The following is a 20,361-nucleotide window of genomic DNA, read 5'->3' on the forward strand; positions in this document are numbered from 1 at the left end:
ATGCTGACAGCATAATTATGATGCAAATTAACCCTTTATTGGTCCTTCAAAAACAACCATTCCTTCCAGCTCAGTCTATTCCTATAGAGCCTCAGCAGCAAATAGTACTTTTTAAAATTTAATGGGAATAGCAAACCAAAAATAACTTTCTGAAAATTCATATAGCTAGAGAGTACTAACAGTGCTTGGAACTGTTAGTACTCTGATACTCAGACAACAAAGATGTTGGTATAATAATGCTAAAGCTAGTGGAAAGGGGAGTGGGGGTATAAGAAGATGGGGGACAGGCCCAAAGGTATGGAGGGAGAAGACCACAGAGACACAGACCACAGGGGCACTCAAAAGACAGGCAAGTCCCACAGGCGCAGAAGCAGGAGCGGAAGTGGGTTCCCCAATGGCATACACTTTTTAAAAATCAATGACTGCCTATCCCAGGTGACACTGACCATCCAGAGGAACCAAGCATGGAAACACAACTGTAGCATCCGCTTTCAACGTATCAGCTACGTGTGGACATCTGTAGCATGGCCACATGATTGCATGTGTCTTTTTAATTATTACTTGGAACTATCATACATTAAGTCACATGGAGCAGTTATCAACCTGTTTTCATTAGAATAATCCAAAATCAATAACATCCCTAATTAAAATTACAAACAGTGAAATCCTCTTAAAATAATTCCCCTGACCAATTTCCATGCCCCTTGATCCTGAAACAGTACATCGCTCCCACCAGGTCTTCTACTCCCCACTTTACTGCCTAGCCACTGTCCGGAAAACTAAGAAGAAAGTTAGAGAAGTAAAAAAAAAAAAAGTAGTGATGGAAAGCAGAGGAAAAGGCCAGCATTCCACTCCTTAGCAAGGCACAGCTTTGGGACCTGACTCCCGTCTACCTGACCCAACTGTCCCTGGAAGTGCCCACTTGGCTTTGCGCTCTGGCCTGTGGCAGTGCTGACTCACCATGGCTCCTCAGCATGCCAGTGCTCCCTGGCTGGCCCCCTGCACCCCGCCTGCAATGGGCTGCCCGGTTTATTTGCCCAACTCCCACTCACTGCACACCAATGCCACCAACCCCAGGAAATATTTTCTGAATTGGCCAGGCAGATATGGGCATTTCTTGACCTAAGCTTTCTCCATTTGAGGCAGTTATTGTTCTGATCATTTTAGCCCTAAAGACTAACACAGCACTGGCACATACTGGCACACACTGATGTTCACTAGATGTGTGTTCATTATTTAAAAAATCCCCACTTCCCCCCATCTAGCCACACGTATTTCAGGAACTGCTTGCAGTGCTCCTCCTGGTACACCGTGGTGCTCCATACCTCTTTACTTTCACGTAAGTTCTTTTGTTCCCCCTGTTAAGAACGTCCAAATTTGCCTTGCGAATACCCCCTCATCCTTTAAGACTCAACTCAGACAGACCGGAATGTGAGGGGAGGATTCTTCCCTGCTGCTCAGCAAAGCGCGCCCCTGGGCTCCCATTCCACTCCACCCCACTGCTAGAGAGGCTTCTGGACCACAGATGGGCTCTCCCGCAGGAGCACGTGAGCCCAGGGCCTGGTGTCACCCCGTCACTGTGAGTGTCACACAGAGAAAACACTCCCAGGAATCTGCCAAATGAGAAATGAATGAAGAAATAATAAATCAACGGTTATGCTTCCCTTCTCTCTGCACTTCCTGTACTTCCTCTTATCCAGTTCTCCGACGAGTCAAAGAGCAAAAGCCTCCACAGAGTAAAGGAGTCATTAAAATGAGCCGATGAACAGGAAGAGGGAGGTAGAAAACAGGCTAACAAGAAGAAGAAAAAAAAAATCACAGAACAGGCAAAAGACCAGAAAAGTGGCCACTTTCCTGTACTCTCCTATGGTAGGAGGGTTAAAGAATCTTTAGGCTCTGCAACAGGATTTTAAAATCACCACAGAACCCTTTTAAAATAAAGAAACAAGGACTCAAGCCACTGGGACATGATTGCCTCACTAGAAAAGACCCTAGAGACAGAGGCCAATGTTTTCAACTATAACCCCAAGAAATGACGATGTTTATTTCCATTTTGTTATAGATTGATCATACTTATTGGCCTTGGAATAAATCTATGACTCCACTCTTCTGTGGCAAAAAAATTTTAAATCTACTACTACGGCAAAGGAAAGCAGGGTATGGTGGTGACAAATAGCTCTCCTCTCGCCGTTGAGGAGAGGCTGGGAACAGCACTCGTGTGTCTACTCCACTGTCCTAACCTCACCCCAACTGTCTCCTGGATTTACAAAACAACTCATTGGAAAATACACTAGAATCATATCTGAGGGAAAAAAGTCTTAGATTTGAGTATTATTACCAAGATATGTCTTAGATTTTCAAATAATGAAGTGATTTGTGTATAAAAAATATGTTTAAAATGTTCATTCTCTGTGTAAAAGGTATTACAAGGATTTGAACACCAGAGGAATAAACAAATAATGTTAATTTTGTATTCCCAACTGACAGGAAGAGAGACAGCAATCATTACATGGCACTTTCTAAATTTTAAACTAAAGACAAAAGTACATGATTAAACAAAAAGCATTAAAATATTACATGGATAAAATATATAATGCACCCTTTATAATGAGAAAGTATTTTAATGTTAATTTGAAAGTTTTTTACAAAACTGAGAGACGCTGCACTTCATACTGTTACAAGCATAATTCATGCCACAGTATAAAACAAACTTTTTCTATGTATATCTCTTTAACCAAAACAACCAGCTGAACCAAATACTTATTTTATTTGGATACATCCGTAGATATGATGGGTGTAATTAATTGTTCAGCTAAAAATGCAATTCCATGGTGCTTTTAATGATTTAGGTATACACAGCTTTAGTTCTCAGAGCAGACTAAAAATAGTGATTTTAATTTATTCCTGCTGCCTACAATTACCCACAACCATGTATTTTTAAATATTTCCAGCCTATAAAAATTACTAATTTTTGCCACTTGTGTTTATCTGCATTTAGACTTTGATTTGGATAAATTAAGCTCTCAAGTGTTCCTTGCTTTATGAAACTCTGCATGTTGTACACTTCAACACAAATAAATGACTTGTACCATTAGAGGTTTAAATAATGTAATGTATTTCATGCTCAGCCTGAAGCTGGATTCCAATGAAGTTGCTAATGCACGTAATGATTAAGTGTAACTCAAATACTAACTGTGTTGTTGAAAACATGACAGGCAATAATTTGGTCTATTATATTCTGCCATTTAATTGCCTAGTACAGACATTCTCTGACACGTTATGAAGCAATGATTTACAATTATTCAAGCTGCAAAGGTCAGAAAGTGACATTATAATCATCTACATAGAGATCCCTTCTAATGCACAAAAACTAGGTAATGACACACACACACACACACACACATACACACACACACATAAAGAGTTTTACTGCATTAGTAACTTTCTATTTAAGGTTTCTTCTTTAACTAGGAATAAACAGTTCATAAGCACATTAATACACAATTTTAAAACGTCTAGAATCTTTTTATGAACCCAGATGTGACAGATTTAGAAAATGCCTTTATTTCTCTCCTGATCAGGTAAATTCTACTCTTCATTTAATTCCATACACAAGAATCAAGACTAGACATAGGGAAATCAATCAGTAAATAATATAATCTCTAAATCATGCATGTTGGGGATCTATGCTTCTGAATAATGGCATACAAAGTTTAGGTATGATTTCCTAGGCTGAATGAAATTATAGGCCAATTATTAATTTTTATAACTCTTTTAAAATAGCTAGTACTGAAAAACAAAAATAACCCAAGTTGATCAATTTTACCCCCTCATCCTAATGAGATGATTTAACCTTTACAAGTTTAGGCACGTATTTCTTTCTATTACACAAATATGTTCAATTTGTAACCACTCAAGTAAATGCAATGAATTATCTACACATGAAGGAGAATGGGGAAATAAAATTATTTAAAACAACACTTCAAAGTGGGAAAAGTGAAACAAAGAAAAAAATTTGTGTGTGTGTGTGTGTGTGTCAGAGAGACAGAGAGATGAAAGAGAGAGAGAGAGAGAGAGAGAGAGACTGAATACCAGAATATGAAGGTAAAACACTGTGCAAGCAATTTTTTAAAAGAACGTAAATCTGGGCAAAAGCAGAAAATAAATGTGACTGGTGGGAGGAAGTAGATAAGTTACATTTACTACATGCTAGTGAAAACCTAGAGAGAAAAAAATAATTACAAATTAAAATTAGTAACAAAAAACAGATATTACAAAAAGCAGAGAAATAAAGAAAAGAGATAGTTAAAAGGAAGAAAAAGAGTGGTCAACCATTATTAGTTGCATAATTTAAGAACATTAGTAAAAACATTCTGAATCTCAAGTTTCCCATCAGTAAAATGGGGATAATAAACATGAGATAAACAACTCACAAAAAGCTACAGAGGTCAACAAATGAGATGAGTGTTAATCCAGGCATTTATTTACTAAACAATAAAGCACTGCATAAATACTATTGAGAAAATATATATATACTATTTCATACACACACACAGAATTAAAATAAATTTAAAAGAATTTAATACAACATGGTACCTGAATGACCTTTTATTAAGTCATTGAGATTTTCAAGTTCTTGACTACTGAAGAAAATAAAGTAGAGATCATAGATGTAGTAAAAATATGCACTTGGCCTATTTTTAAACATGAAATTATTAACTTTTATATAAGGGTGCTCCCTATTATTTCTTACTTTCTCTCCCACTAAGCCCTATCTCAGACCCGCAGATTTTCATGTTAACTACCCATCAAGTGCCTAAATATAACTATACCAATATTCTATAAAATTCTTCTATCAATCACCCTCAGATGTAACAAAAACATTATTAAGAAACAAAACATCATTAAGAAACTCTACTATTCAAAAAACCACTCCTCCTAAAAGTGAAAGCAAAATAAATGGCTCTTAAATGAAGTTATTTATAACATATATTTAAAACATGAAGTGCAAAGCAATACATTTTTGAACTTTTACCATTAACATAAGCAGGTAAACCTTGGGTAAACAAAATTTAAATTCTAAATTTTGAATCCTAACTACCTGATAGGAATTAGACATCTAATACATTCACATTCTCTGTCAAACTAACTTAAATCCATGATGTGCTCTAGCTGAGGTATGCCCATGGGGTGGGGGTGGGGGAGATAATCAATTAAAATTTATCTTGAAGATTCAAAGAAAATCAACGTAGGTCGAGGCAATTTATATAAAAGTTTCAAAGATAGTTTTTGTTAAGGGAGCTGCTGATATACAACCCTAAAACTAAGTCTTAGTTAAAAATGCAAGATACACAGTTGATGAGCATTACAATTGTCTACATAAAGATACGTAAACATACGAAAAAGAGATCAATTACAAATAATCTGAAATATTAATACTGAGCTCAATTCAAAATGTATTGTTTATTGTTTCCATCAATTTCACCACAAAATATTAGTTTTTTCCTCAAGAAAAACAAGGGTTTACTAAGAAAAAAAGAATACAGTATTAAGAGTAATAATTGTATTAACATTTTAACAGTGTGCCTGCCCCAATATTTCTTTGCATTATTATTTAATCAAGACTATTTAAGAAACAACTTCTTACAACTCAAATAATAAAGAAGTCATTAATAAACTTCTAAAAGACAGAGATGAAGATATTAACTACTGGAGAAAAAAAAACATAATGCAGGACCTTCTGTTTGTGACAAAATTATAGAGTTAATGTTCCTGAAAGATCACTTCACCTTTTAAACCATGATTTTATAAAAGGTAAAATTTATAGCAATTAAAGCTAATGAAGAAATGCAGCATGAGCTGCTTATGTTCAGGAACTAATAGGCCCACTGAGCATTTCTAAGATTATTTAGCCATCAATGATAATGAATCGACATTGTCAATGACGTTAACATACCAATACTCTATAGTGCCACTAATCTGATAGTCAATCCCTGCACTTTTTATATTTTCTACTTTAATTTTTAACCTAAATACTGCCCTACCCCTTTGAAACACAGAATACAGAACAATCTATGATGCTTTTTCTGTAACATTGAAGGGTACCTAATTCATTATTGTTCTGTTTCACCTACATAAATCAATAGGTATTCTTAAGTTTACTGCAATACCTCAGAACCTTCACCTTCACTATGAAAATATCAACTCTTTTAAAATTACTGCTATGTAACTTTGAAATCAAATTACATTTAAAAAAATAAAGAGAACTATTATTTCATAGTCCAATGAAATTCAGTGGCTATCCCAATTGTAAAAGGTGCAATTTTGGAAATCTAGAATGCATGTTCTATGCACATTCACACATGTAGCTCTCTCTGACACCAGTATAAAACTCAATATATGTATATTTATTTATAATTCTGTACCTTGGGAATCAAATATGTAAAATACTAATGCAACATTTCAGTTGTGTTTGGGAAACAATTAGTAAGAAGGTGTGCATTGTTCAAGTTATACAATTAAAGCCAATTATGTATTGTTTTTGATACCATATATGTCAGAAACTAGTCTCTGAAAAAGGTTTTTCTTCTCTTTCCAGGGCCTTAGTAACGATAATAAAAAAAAAAAAAATTGAACAGAATTGGATTTCTATTAAGAGTATGCAAAAATTGTTTACTTATATCTCACAAATGAAGAAGAAACTGCTTACTGCCACCTAATAGCAAATTTTCACTGTAGTCAGAGAGTTCTTCCCTATAACACATACAGTAAAAACAATAAATGAAATATATTTCTTTTAAAATTCCAAGATCTATAGCCATTAAAATGAACCATTCAGCACCTGACCCTTGCAGCTAAAATCGGTAGTAACAAAACTCATTCTCCCACTGATCTTCAGGGGGCTTTAGAGCAAAAGTTCATCTTCATTTACTTTAGCTGCAAGTCACTGAACCATCAATTCTGCCAATGAATATTTCACAGACCATGGTTAATAAAACTGCTTGCAAAGTTATTTGTAAAACTATCTTAAGGGTCAAAAATGCAATTGCATCCTGGGACAAAGTGTACCTTCCAACAAAAAGCAGAACTTGTTTTTGGCTTAAAAGATATTCACATGGTAGCATCAAACCGAAGAATCTTCTACTAGAAAAATAATCCTAATGTAACATGTGCACATTGCATAATTTAATTGAACCTGTGGTATTCTGTGAATTACCCATAAGAACTGAAGGTTTCTCAGATTTCATATAAAGACTTTTTATATGATGCACTTATTAGTTAATTTCTCTAGCATAATAACATTAAAATATACTTTTAATCAGAAGTAGGGTATTAAAATCCACCTCTGAATGTCTTATGATATACCATATATGTCATAGCATTTTAAAACCTTTTAAACATTTCTGCTAAATTAATTAGTTTTGCATTAAGGTACCCCAGTGCTTTCTATTAAATGCAACACATTTGAATGACAATTAAACATTGTGAATGATTCTTCAGAGAAAAGAACCATTAACTAAAAAAAGAAACAAATTTTTAAATAAAGTTACACAAAAACACATTACACACTGTTTTTTCACACATCATCCCTGCAATAATCAGTAACCAGCCGTCTGAAATTAAATCCTTTTGTTTTTTCCTTATAGAACATGTCCAATGGATCTAAAGAGCTATTAATGTGATTAAAATTAAAGCAGTATAGCAAAAGAAAAAAAACACATATATACACTCCTAAAGCTATATTATGTATTTTTTATGTCTTTAAATGGAATTTATAGTTCTCTCTGGCAATGTGAATGAACATCCTATAATTTAGTCAATTTACAGATTACAGGTTCAAATTGACCTTGTAGCCCATAAAATTGCTCATCTTCAGTACAGGATTAGAAGTGGGAGAAGAATGTCATAACTGTGTTTGAAGAATTTACCATAACAATGGAAAGGAGGATACGCGTGCATAATTTTAGCCACTCTTACTCCTATCAGTTTTGAATTCCGAAACAATGGCTATCCTGCACATGCTTCCTGGTTCACGCAGCAGAGATGGTTTCAATTTACTCACCCACAGACATGACACTTGTACTCCCTCATCCCAAGGTGCCTTTTCACATGGTTTCTGGCATCTCCAAGCTGAGCTGTTGCAAAATGGCATATCTTGCACTTGAACGGTTTTGATCCTGAGCAAATTTAACATAAAATATGATTTGAATAATACATTACTGATAGTTTAAAAAAGAAGGCTAAATCTTAAATCATACCTTTAATCGAATTAAGAATTTCTGTCCCCAAAAAGGAATAAGTGTATTTATTTATAACTTGAAGAGATCTGATTCCATAATTATTCTACCCTGAAGACTTCGTTGTTTCAGTGAGTCTTCTTAACTTTCAATAATATTTGTAAGATTCAAAGTCAAAAGTGAGACTGTTCAACAGTATGAAGTAGATGTGATGAGCTAAATAATTTTAAATATTTTTCTTATAATTCACAAAAATATATTTTAAAGTAATTCAACATTTAAAATGAAACATTTTTAAAACATAAATGCATACAGGGTAGCTGATATTTTTAAAACATATTTATCGTCAAGCACATTTTTCAGTGGCCATCTCCTTGTTTCCTCATATTTCTCTAGCTTTGAATTTATTCACATTAACAATGGTTATTTCAGATTTTTTCGGACATTTATGTCAAATGATTCATTATATTTTTAATAACACAATGTATGAATACACAGCAGATAAATTAGTATGCTTTTATGATCATTTTATAGTCAAAAATTGGTCATGACTCAGCAAACCAGAAGAATTGACATTTTGGTTATCATTATTTTGAAGAACAAATTTTTCAACATAAAAGGCATAGTAGCAACAAAATTTTTTATAATACTTAATAAAGAAATAAGATTAAAAACTATACTCAAAAATGAAAGAATAAAATTATTTCAAAGTTGACAAATTTACTGTTAGTAACAGATAAAATTGTAGCTAGAACTTACTGATAGTCAGTAGTCACATTAACAAGAAGCAACACTCATTTAAGGTATAAAATATGTATACTACTTTCCAATTTTCTAACCACTGTATCTTCAAATAAATAAAATCATAAAAACCACAGTTTAAAATCAGTACAATATGTTTCCAGATTTTTCATATCATGTTTAGTACCTATTTAGCAATATACCTCTTCTATTATAACTAGATAGAACATGAAATATGTGGACTTTAATATATAAAAAGTTCAAATAAAAAAATTGCAATAAATCATATTTGATCAATGAATCTTTGTGCAGTGCCCTTGGGGAAAAAAAAATCCTCCAAGAATACTTTGTTGAAATTGAAGCACTCAGTAAAAAACTTTAGAGTCTTAAATTTCCATTTAATTCCCAAAAGCTGACAAAAAAAGTGAAGCATTTAATTTTAATCTTCCAACAGAAATAAAAAAAGTCAACAGTACTAAGCACGGGTAGACAAGGTTGAATATTTCACAGTTCAATGATAATGAATCCAGATCTCTTAATACTTCCATTTCGACTGTTAGAAGTAGATGTAAAATATATTTAGCACCTGAATGGTTATATCTAGTCAGGTTTATATGTTTAAATGTCGAAAGCAGGTTGAGACTGCAGCTTACAGCAATCGCACTATCAATCACATTAGAAACTACAGTTTACTTAAATGATTCTGATAAAACTAAGCCTATCACTACTTTCAAACATTTCATTAAAACACAGAATTTGCAAGGACTTTTGAAAAGTATAAGAAGAATCAATTTACCTGTATTTTAAATTAAAATGCTTTAAGGATAATAGGGTAATTAGGAAATTATATGATATATATTACATATATTAACAATATCAGAACTCTAAAGAAGATAAAGCCCTCCCAATATCTGTATTATAATTTTGGATGAACGGATGTAAAATATCTCATGGGTTTGAGTTTTCACTTTGCTCACACAGCACCTGCATTGTGACTAGTTCCCCCTCGTGTGGCAAAGATGTCACACAGGGTTGCAAAAGGGGTCTGTGGCTGTTTTCAGTTTACTGTGCATGGATCCTCTGTGACAAACTCTAGTTCCTGCAGGTCTCAGTGGTCACTGCTACAGTGTGTTGACAACACAGAAATGAGTTATTGTTGACAGCTTCACCCAGAATCACTGAGTCTTTGACTATTTTTCATATCTGATATCCAGAGCACACTATGTTAACATCTCCTTTCTGTGCCATAAAAATTCAAATACTAGCAGAGGTAATACTTCTCTGTGTATATATTTAAAAAAATAAAAATGTGTCCCTTTTTTTTCTTTTTCTCCTAACAGATAATGTTAAGCTTGCTGTGCACATTCCAAAATGAATCCAGACATAGTGTTTATAAGGCACAATTTCTAAAATCACATATCTGTAAATTTGTCTTTCTCTCAGATGTATTTTGATTACTGTAAACTTTCAATATTATTTTTAAATAGTTCCATTCCTTAAAACAGCATTATCCTCAGTAGGTTTTTGTTTTAATTTGGTCTATGAGGTTTTTTGAAAGGAAAAAACTAAAGAGGCTCTCTAACTTTCTAGTACCTTATTATTTTACCAAAAACAAAAATTCCAAAGACTTTAAAGACTAAGTGTTCACACAGACCTATAGGGGCCATTTCTCAACTATCAATCATTACTAATTGCTATGCATACTTGGACATGATATTAACATTAAGAGGAAAACACAAAGAAAAACCTTTAGGTCTCATAGGAATGAAGTAAAATGTTTAGTACCCATCATCTAATACCTCTCAACTATAGTCTTAATTCCAAAATCCTTCTTAAACATTCGAAGACTTCATTCATTTTTCCATCTGCTCGTTCATTTATTCATTCATTCAACAAACTGCACTAAAGCCAACTAAGTGGGGGGCACACAAGAAGTAGTGAATGAACTAATCCCTGTTCTCACCATGCTGAAAGTCTACAAATTCACTCCGCTAGTGATCCATTTGTCCTCTGAACTGTCGCATGCTGAGTTACAAACACTACCAGTCCCGACTTCAGTGTTTTTCAGTGAAGCCACACGCTCCCCGTCTCCCTACATGGGAACATTTTCGAGTGGCACAGGTGACCAGAGTACTCTACATAAAATGAATGACTTCAGACAATCTGGTAGCTTAACAGTATCCTATGTTATATGAAATAAAAGCTTTAACAGAATGACGCAGGAGAGAAAATAAACAGCTTTTTTAGTCCTACTGATGTAATGCGAAAGGGAAGACTACTCCTTGTGGTCATGCTGATTGTTCCACACCAGCAAACACATGGGAAAACTCTGGGGTACTTTTTTCCTACAATTCTTGATAACCAAAACTCACTTATTTCTTATAGTGCTGCTTTTATCATGCTATGGATGGGAAGAAAAGGTTATATAAAACATACATTAAGTCACAAACTATGGAAGCAGGGATTGGAAGAGTAAGCCCTTTTCCAGTTAACCATTAATAACAGTCCCTGCATTACTATTTCATAGACATAAGCAAAGTATCAGAAAAGCAATTCATTTTAAGATGCTCCAAGAAAAAATCTTGAATTAAAACCTGGAGACCAACTTCCCCCCAAAAAATGACTTACAAAATTCAAATGGTAGACTGGTAGTGTGTACTCAGGAACAGTGCTCTTGGTGGTGCCTCAAAGCACAATAAAAATGTACTTGCTGATAAGACCAACATAAGATGTTTTAAAAAAAGTATGCTAACTTTTACTAAATGTTACAATCAATGATGTAACTTATATAAGTAGGGTTACTTTGTCACATATTGATAGTTACCTCACTTTCACATCCACATTAACTTGATTTTAAATGCAATTAATACATATAGTCAAGGAAGACTAATGGACTACATTCCGCACTTAACCTGGTGGACATTTTCAAATGGCACAAGTGACCAGTGCAAACCTATTTTGCATTGTAAACGACTAAATAAATCTTAATGGATTAAGAATGATCAGCTATCAACACACAAGGGAAATTAAGTGCTGAAATGCCTACATTGATTATTTTAAATTATTAGCCTTACTCTGTTCTTGAATTTGTATGCTTTTAGTGAGCTTTAACACATTTACAAGACTTATTGACTATAATTACAAGAGAATTCAAGTAATGGACACATCAATTATAAGCAACATGTCTTGACCAGACAGTTGCATAAAGAATTCTAAAAAGAGCTCCATTAGCATCTTCCTCTTAGTTTTATTCAGTTTCATCTGCCTTAAGAGGGCATATTAAGAAAGAACATATTTCCTACACATGTGAACAAGCCTTATTTCTAAAACCATATTTCAGAAAGTGAGCTACAAGCTACTGACAGAGATATTAAAAAAGCAAACAAGTATTTGGAGTTATTCTCAAAAAATAGCTCTAGCACATGGGAATAGTTGGGATCAAGAGTACAATGTTTACATTTACCTTTATTAATCTTATGCAGGTTGCCCTGTTGCTTTCTTCAATGAAAAACTTTTATCTATCTTTAATCACCCTAAACTAGTAATAATGCTTCATACTCTTTTGTCTACCTCCTTGTAACCATGCACTAAGTTTCAAAAACTGCATGAATTTAAAGTATACCTTTAATAATAAGCCATTATTTAAAAGTACAGTAAAATAAACCTTACAGTTTTAATGAAAATATGTTCATTGAAATGTGAATTTATTATTCAAATCCACTCATAAATTCAACCATGGAGACAGAACTTGTCTAAGCAGAGCACAATGATTTAGAAAAGCTGTCTATTTAAAATAAAGAATGTATGGCAGGTTTATAGAAACAGTGCAGTGAATTTTTACATAAATTTAGAACAGTAGCTTATGCATTTTACACCAAAAAATGTTTTTTAAAAAATTTCTACCTAAAATTAGCCATTAAAATGGAACACTAAATTTAACAGAGCATAGAAACCAAACCAGGTGCCACCTCCAGGAAAACCAGATCCCAAATATATATTAACTTTGAAAAGTGGTGGCTAATTTTGATCCTTGAAGGTACAATCTTGTTGCCTGGAATTATACTTCTGGATATAAAATATTTGGCAATGAGTATTTTTAAATCCCTAAAATTGTAAGAACATGTTTATTATTCCATTCTTGAAAAGTCATTTAATATGTCCTCTGAAAACACAAAGTGTCACTTAATATATACTTTGGCAAACCAAATAATTAGGACTTAGAAAGAACTAAAATCTGTAACAGACAGGAGTTTTAAAAAGGCATCAGAAGGGCTAGGCTTTTTGACAAAATTAAAAGAAACTTGACAACTAATGTGCCTTTGGAATCACTAAGGCTTAATTATAATACCTTTAGGAACGTTACGTGTCAACAATGACTTGCTACAGACACCCAGAGCCCCACCCAGCAGCGCAGTGTGAACTGGGTAGGAGGCCAGCAGGCAGTTGCAGGGAAGGCTGCATGTTTGGCTAGGAACCAATGTGAAAATTTCATCATCGACTTGCACTTTCTAGGGAAACATGGGCTTGCTGCAGAGCTACATACCTGTATGGGTGCGAATGTGTGCCAGGAAGGCCATGGAGTTGCTACTTCGACACATCTTCCCACAGTACTTGCAAACGTTTCCCTGGTTTTCCTCCCTCTCGCGGTTGATTTGCTCAGTGTCTTCCACTATATACTTATTCACCTCCCGTAGCAATTCCTCATGCTGTCCTTTAATATGCAGAAATAAATTCTGTTCTGAATCAAAGGGCTCTGTACACTTGACACATTTGAAGGTGGCCCCTCCCTCTGGAAGCTCTTCTACACTGGCCTGTTCATTTCTCATATGACCAGCACTAGCCAAATGCTGATGAAGGTTGCTTTCTGTATAGAATGACTTTCCACATAGTAAACAATGAAAGTGTTTCTCTTTTGTAGGATGCTTCATGGCTATGTGAACATTCAGTCCACTCAGTCCATCTGCTAAGAAGCCACAATCATCACAACGAATTCGCGTGGATTCGCCAAAGGAATTGCCTTCAGCTTTCTTCTTTTTCATGCCTTGAGCACAGTCTTTTAAGGGCAACTCACCAATTCTCACTCCTGTTGCTATCAGACCCTCTTCAGACTGGGCTATCAGTTCACCATCTTCAGGGTTCTTTATTCTTATTATGGAAGAATCAAACCGGCCAAAACTGTATGTGGCCTGCCCTTTATCATCAATACTAATTATAGTTTCATAAACATCATTACTTTCAGCTGTGCTATCAGAAGCTGGGCTATCCTCTTCCAAAATAATCTCTGCTTCGTGCTGTGAATTCATCAGAATGCCCTTGTCCTCCAGACCAGGATCCTCCTGAACACCTTTCAAATCCTCCGAACCATGTGCCCGTCCAGCTTCGTCTTGACTCCCACTCTCCGGGCTTCCCTGCTCCCGTGCTGTCACAGCAAGGGTAGTGCTGTCAGCTGGGTGTGCCCCATCTGGGACTCGGGGACACAGGTGTTTGTGAAGGACTTTCCCTCCGCCATCCGCTGTGCTTCCTCCATCGCTCTCACGGGGGACGTCTGGGTCACCTACGTCATTCAACATCTCATGGTTTTTCTTTGCTGTCAAAGTTGAGCTTCCTGAATTTTCATTCTGAAATCTGCTCGGGGAGCCATAATTAGAGGAAATATTAAGGGATACCATCTCTTCAGGTTTCCTAACTTTATCCTTGACCAGGGGCTGCTGGAAAGTCTCACAAAAGGAATGGTCTTCCCTGAAATTAGATTCTTCCTCAGTCTCAATTTCTACAGAGTCAGGAGCACAGAGTACTTTAGACATATCTAAATTAGTATTCTCATCTAAAATCGAACAATCAGCAGCAGTTCTAGATTTAAAAGTATCAGATGGTTGGTCAGAAATTATTTGAAATTCCCCAGAATTTTGTTGATGCTCCTCTTCGGGAATAACGATGTTTTTGGACATTTCTGCAGAACCTGCTTCTACATTAGAAGAGTTGAGATAAGACTGCCTTTTCATTTTGTGTTTCTCTGTGGCTGCATGCCTGGTCATCTCTCGACGAGTCACTGCATAGTAATCACATGCCATGCAATAAAACTCAAACTCTTTTGTATGTTTCCGTTTTACATGCAGCTCTAGAGAAGTGGAAGAATGAGCATTAAACTCACAGTGTATACATTTATTATCACCTGCTCCTGCAGCATCTCTCTGGGAACATGCATCCCCTTGCTGGAGAAGGTCCTCTGGCTCTGGAGACATTTGTTCCTTTTTATCCATAAGGTGACTGTTAACTTCCCCATCTACAGAATGAAATACATTTTCAACTTCGACTGCAATTGAATTTCCATTATCTACTACTGGCTTTTGCAAAATGGAGGCATCTGACTCAGGTGGCTTGTTAGCGTGTTCATCCGAAACGGTCACTGCTAAACTGGCGGTCTTTTTACCAGCTTCAAGGTTACCCCCTTCAGGGCCAACAATGATATCTGAACTTTGTTTTCCATTTGCTTCTAGTTCTACTCGTCCTTTATGTTTCTTGGTGGCACAATGACGCTCCATATCTCCCTTGGTTACAGTATAATACTTACACACTTTGCATAAATAACTATATTGGTGACTGTGTTTTCGTCTAATGTGAACAGTCAAGTTTGTAATACTAGAGGCTAAAAGACCACAGTGTGAACACGTCCGTGAGATGTTACCTTTAGGTCTCCCTCTCTTCGGAGCAGTGGTCAAAGTTTCATCATCTTTGGTGCTAACACCAGACTGTGACAGTTCCTTAGAACTTACTATGTTTTTCTCCAGGTAGGAATGCTCCTGTAACTGCACGCCTACATGGCCTTCAATCCTTCCATTTCCGGAAACGTTAAACTCTTCCTTTTTATCATTTGCACCTATACATACCCTTTCAATACATTCTTCAAAGCTTAAGCCAATATTATTTTTCTTAGCATTTTCAAGATGCTTGCTTCTTTTAATGTGTTTCTCCATTCCTTCTTTGCTCAATGAATAAAGATTACAAGCTTTACAAAGAAAGTGATAGTCTTGACCATGCCGAAGCTTTATATGTCTTGTGAGAACAGTGGAAGATCTTGTTTTATAAAAACACTTCTTACACTGAAACTGAGGCTTGCTTGAATGCCTTACTTCATTTCCATGGCTTACCCTGGACTTCACAGGTTCTTCCTGAGCTGCCTTTCCTGACTCATTCATAGAATCTGTTGTGTTTTCTGATTCTAAAGTACTTAAAGGTAAAGTCTGTAAAACCAAATCATTGTTAAATGATTGAGAAGTCTTTGGTTGAACCAAGGAACTAACATGCTTCTCGGTTGCTTTGTGTTCTTCCATGTCTTTTTCAGACAAGAAGAACAGATTACAAAGGGTGCAAAGAAAATCCATACTGTGCTTTTCCTTCATGTGGTCTCTAAGGTTTATTTCATTCAAGGAAACAAACGAACAACACTGACAACGGAGGACAGAAGCAGTCTGCTGGTGCTGGCTATTGCATAAATGTTCATCGAAGTCCCTTCTGGACATGCTGGAAAAGTCACAAGTCTGGCAGCAAAATTTCACCTCTCTGGCATGGCACCTTTTCACATGAGTTTCCAAATCTGTCCCATTTGTAGCTACTTGCCCACAGTCTGTACAAGTATATAACATCTGAGGGTCAGAAGCCGGCTTCACTGTCAGGGCCTCCAGCTGTATGGAACCCAGAAGAGGGGAGTTTCCCTGGTCCTGCTTGGGCTCCCGAGTTTCCGAGGTAGTCACACACAGACTCTGCACACTGCTGCTCATTTCCACATGGGAAGGCATAGCCTCCGCATCATTTGTTTTCATCTGTGCTCTAAAGTGTTTCAGATACATCCTCTGAGTTTCATTTGTGCCTCTTTTATTAATTCCTAAAAGATTAAGCCTTTTCTTTGCCTGACCCTTCAAGGTGAAAGTGCTACTTCGTCTACGAAAGCTATTACCCAACATTAGAATATTTCGCTCAGGTCTTGGCCTCGAGGTTGTACTGATACTATGTGCTGTCTGTAGGGTATTTTTGGTAGATTCCAATTTATCTGAGAGACCCTCTGAGGTTACTAAGGCTCCTAGCTTTTTACTCTGGTTTTCAGGATTTTGAGCTATGCCAAGGGAATTAACATTTTCTTCAACAATCTCTAGTTTTTCTGACAAAGTATTTCTGGATGGCATCATTTCAACAAGCAGCTCATTGCTACTATCACTTTGTTTAGAAATGCTTCCTCTGAAATCTTTAAATTTGCTTCCAACATTTCGCAATACTTTTGGATCACTATTCTTTGCTCTTGGTTTTGCACGAACACTTTTTGTTCCCATGGTACATGGTTTTTTAGGAAACGGTTGTTTGGTTAAAATCTGTACAAATCCTCCACGAGCAGCAAGATTCTGACGCCGGAGATGTGTTTTGCCCAGATAATGTGCATTCAACAGGTTTTCTTCCACACACTGAAAGCCACAAAGATCACAAGAAAAGACCTTGAGTGGCCCATGTGTTTGTTTGATATGCATGTGCAGAGCTGAGCTGCTCTCTGCTTTGTGGCTGCAGTGGCAACAGATATGTTCCTTTGACTGTTGCATGTGACATTCAGTATGTTTTTCCAAATCAGAGCAAGAAGAAAACAAATGGCCACATACGCTGCATTTGAGAACTGTATCTACATTTCCAATGGTACAGCTAACACTAATTTCTTTCAGGGGGGCAGGGGGTTCTCTTTCTGGATGAAGGGAAACCACTTCCTGAGCAGACTTTCTTTCAGTGTCCGTTTTCAGAGAAACAGCATCAACAGTGCTAAAATCGGGAGGAGGGGAGAGGGCATTTGGGAGGCATGTACCCGCACAGTCGTTCAGGAAGGCCTCCTTCACGGCTTCATCTAACAGGATGCCCACGTGTGTGACCGAGCTCTCGGAAGTTTCTAACCCATGAAAGCCCTGCTCTCTGGCTTTAAGGGGTGCTGCCTCATCTAATTTCATTCGTTTGGAAGCATGTTTACTTCTCTCTTCCTCTATAACGACACTGTCAAAGTTTGAAGATTCTGAAAAACCTCTTTTGCTTGTGGAGTTTTCAGAGGAGTTTGCTATCACATCAGATACAGGCCCACAGTCTTCATTGTGGGATGAAATACTTCTCAAGTCTGGTGCTTCTCTCTCTGTATTTTCATCCTTGTCATTCTCAGGTTTATTCTCAGTATCCATCATTAACAAAGGGCCGATGATGTGTCTCCTGTCCAGCGAGGCTCACCTGGCACTCATAACCTGTGAAGTAAACAAACATAGTATGACACCTTGAACGTAACCACACGTTAGTCTGAAACGGGATTGAAAAATATCACTAAGTTAGCCTCAATGAAGTATCTTTTATACTCGGAAGAATCTGATCGTATGTATGAAGTCCTTTATGAAAACTATGAACTCAGTTTTAGGAACGCCACATCACCCTACTGTTGACTCAAAGCAATACTACTGTACCTTTGAGAGAAAAAGTGATTTCTCAACCAGCTTGCTGAAAAACTCCCATATTTCAATCTTCTATACCAGTAGGTTTCAATTTGCTACTTTAAAAGAGAGGTAAGCTCTCTTTTACATTATGTTTCACTCTCGCTCTGTGAAACACAAGAAAATGGAACTGCTGTGATGCAAGTCTGGAAGATAGGCTTTCCCCGCTTTAGCCTCCCACAGAAGCCCAAGTCCTACTGTAAAAGAAACATAATTTCAGAACAACTGCTTCATCCTTTTCTCCTAAAGCAAAGGGCCTTACCATGATTTCTCTAAATATATCCCAATTAACAACATGTATAATCTCATCAAATGTCACCATTCATGCTCAAATTCTTTTGCCAATGCAAAGGCACTCATTCCAGTTGTCAATCATTAATTTTCTCATCTAACAGTCATTTTATATTGTGTGAAGGTTAATGGCAAAGGGAAATGTCAGTGGTACACTGGAATTAATGGAGTAAATTTTGAGGAAAAAAAAGAATTTTATTAAATAAAATGCTTTGAAATCAATAATATTGATTTTATTTTTCATTATGCTATTTAATTCAATTAAAACATATCATTTTCCATTTACTTTATACCATGATTGGAATTTCCAGCCAAATGCCATGTGATTTGATGTTAATAAAAAGCCATCAACATATTATGGTCTCAAAGCTAAGGACAACTATTTTACCTAGTTTTTCAATAACAATGACAAATCAAATGAAGCTTGCTGCTCTGGCTCTGCTAAAATTAAGGGGGAAAATATAGGTAAGATATGATACCAAAAGCATGAACAAGAGAAATAGATAAACTGGACTTCTTCAAAGTTAAAAACTTCAAAAGACACTATGCTTCAAAGGCCACTATCAAAAGAGATGTAAAAAGAGAACTCACAGAATGGGAAAATTTTTTTTTAAGAAAACATACATCTGTAAGGGAATTGCTTCTAGAATATATAAAAACTCTTATAACTCAGTAAGATAAACCAACTTAATAATGAGCGAAGAATATATCTTTCTCCAAGGAAAATACACAAATGGCCAATAAGCACATAAAAAAATACATCATTAGTCACTAGAGAAATGCAAATCAAAACCATAAGGAGATAAGATAGCCATACTCAAAAAGTCAGAGAACTAGGGTTGGCGAGGATGTGGAGCAATTGGAACCCTCATAACACTGCTAATAGGAACGTAAAATGACGCAGCCACTTTGGAAAACAGCCCATCCATTCTTCAAACGATTAAATGCGGAGCCAGCATACAGCCCAACAATTCTATGCCAGGGTGTATTTACCCAAGAGAGATGAAAACACAGATCCACACAAAAACTTGTACACAAATGTTTACAGCAGTATTATCCATAATAGCCAACAGGTAGAAACAACCCAAATGTCCATCAATGGATGAATGAACCAAGAAAATGTATATCCATACAATGAAATATTATTCAGCCGTAAGAAGGAATGAAGTACTAATACACGATACAATGGATATTAAAAACATTACGCTAAGTGAAAGACCACATATTATATGATTCCTTTTATATGTAATTTCCAGAATAGGGAAATCTACAGACATAGAAAGATTAGTGGCTTCTTTGTCCTGACAGCAGGGGGAATGAATGCAGGGTAATAGCTAAATGGGAGGGGGTCTTTTATTTCATTTTATTTTATTTTATTTGAGACAAGGTCTTGCTCTGTCACCAGGGCTAGAGTTAGAGTGCAGTGGCATCATCATTACAACCTCAAACTCCTGGGCTCAAGCAATCCTGCCTCAGCCTCCGGAGTAGCTGGGACTAGAGGCGTGCACTACCACACCCAGCTAATTTTTCTAATTTTTTTTTTTTTTTTTTTTTTTTGTAGAGACCGGGTCCCACTGTGTTGCCCAGGCTAG

General features: G+C 36.1%; 1 protein-coding gene across 2 annotated transcripts in view; it reads right to left on the bottom strand.

Annotated features, from left to right (window-relative positions):
* ZNF407 (zinc finger protein 407) overlaps positions 1-20,361 on the bottom strand; it is a 411,466-nt gene that overhangs the window by 351,477 nt on the left and 39,628 nt on the right. Inside the window, exons 2-3 of one of the 2 annotated variants that reach the window (XM_069468342.1) lie at positions 13,522-18,238; positions 8,063-8,177 (exon numbers count right to left, since the gene is read on the bottom strand). In XM_069468342.1, the coding sequence (XP_069324443.1) occupies positions 8,063-8,177; positions 13,522-18,181 (4,775 nt within the window). In that variant the 5' untranslated portion in view covers positions 18,182-18,238. Of the gene's footprint in view, positions 1-8,062; positions 8,178-13,521; positions 18,243-20,361 lie in introns of those variants that run through there. The other variant, XM_069468343.1, reaches the window with a different exon arrangement.

The sequence above is a fragment of the Eulemur rufifrons genome, chromosome 5 (assembly GCF_041146395.1).
Source record: "Eulemur rufifrons isolate Redbay chromosome 5, OSU_ERuf_1, whole genome shotgun sequence".
Classification (NCBI taxonomy): domain Eukaryota; kingdom Metazoa; phylum Chordata; class Mammalia; order Primates; family Lemuridae; genus Eulemur; species Eulemur rufifrons.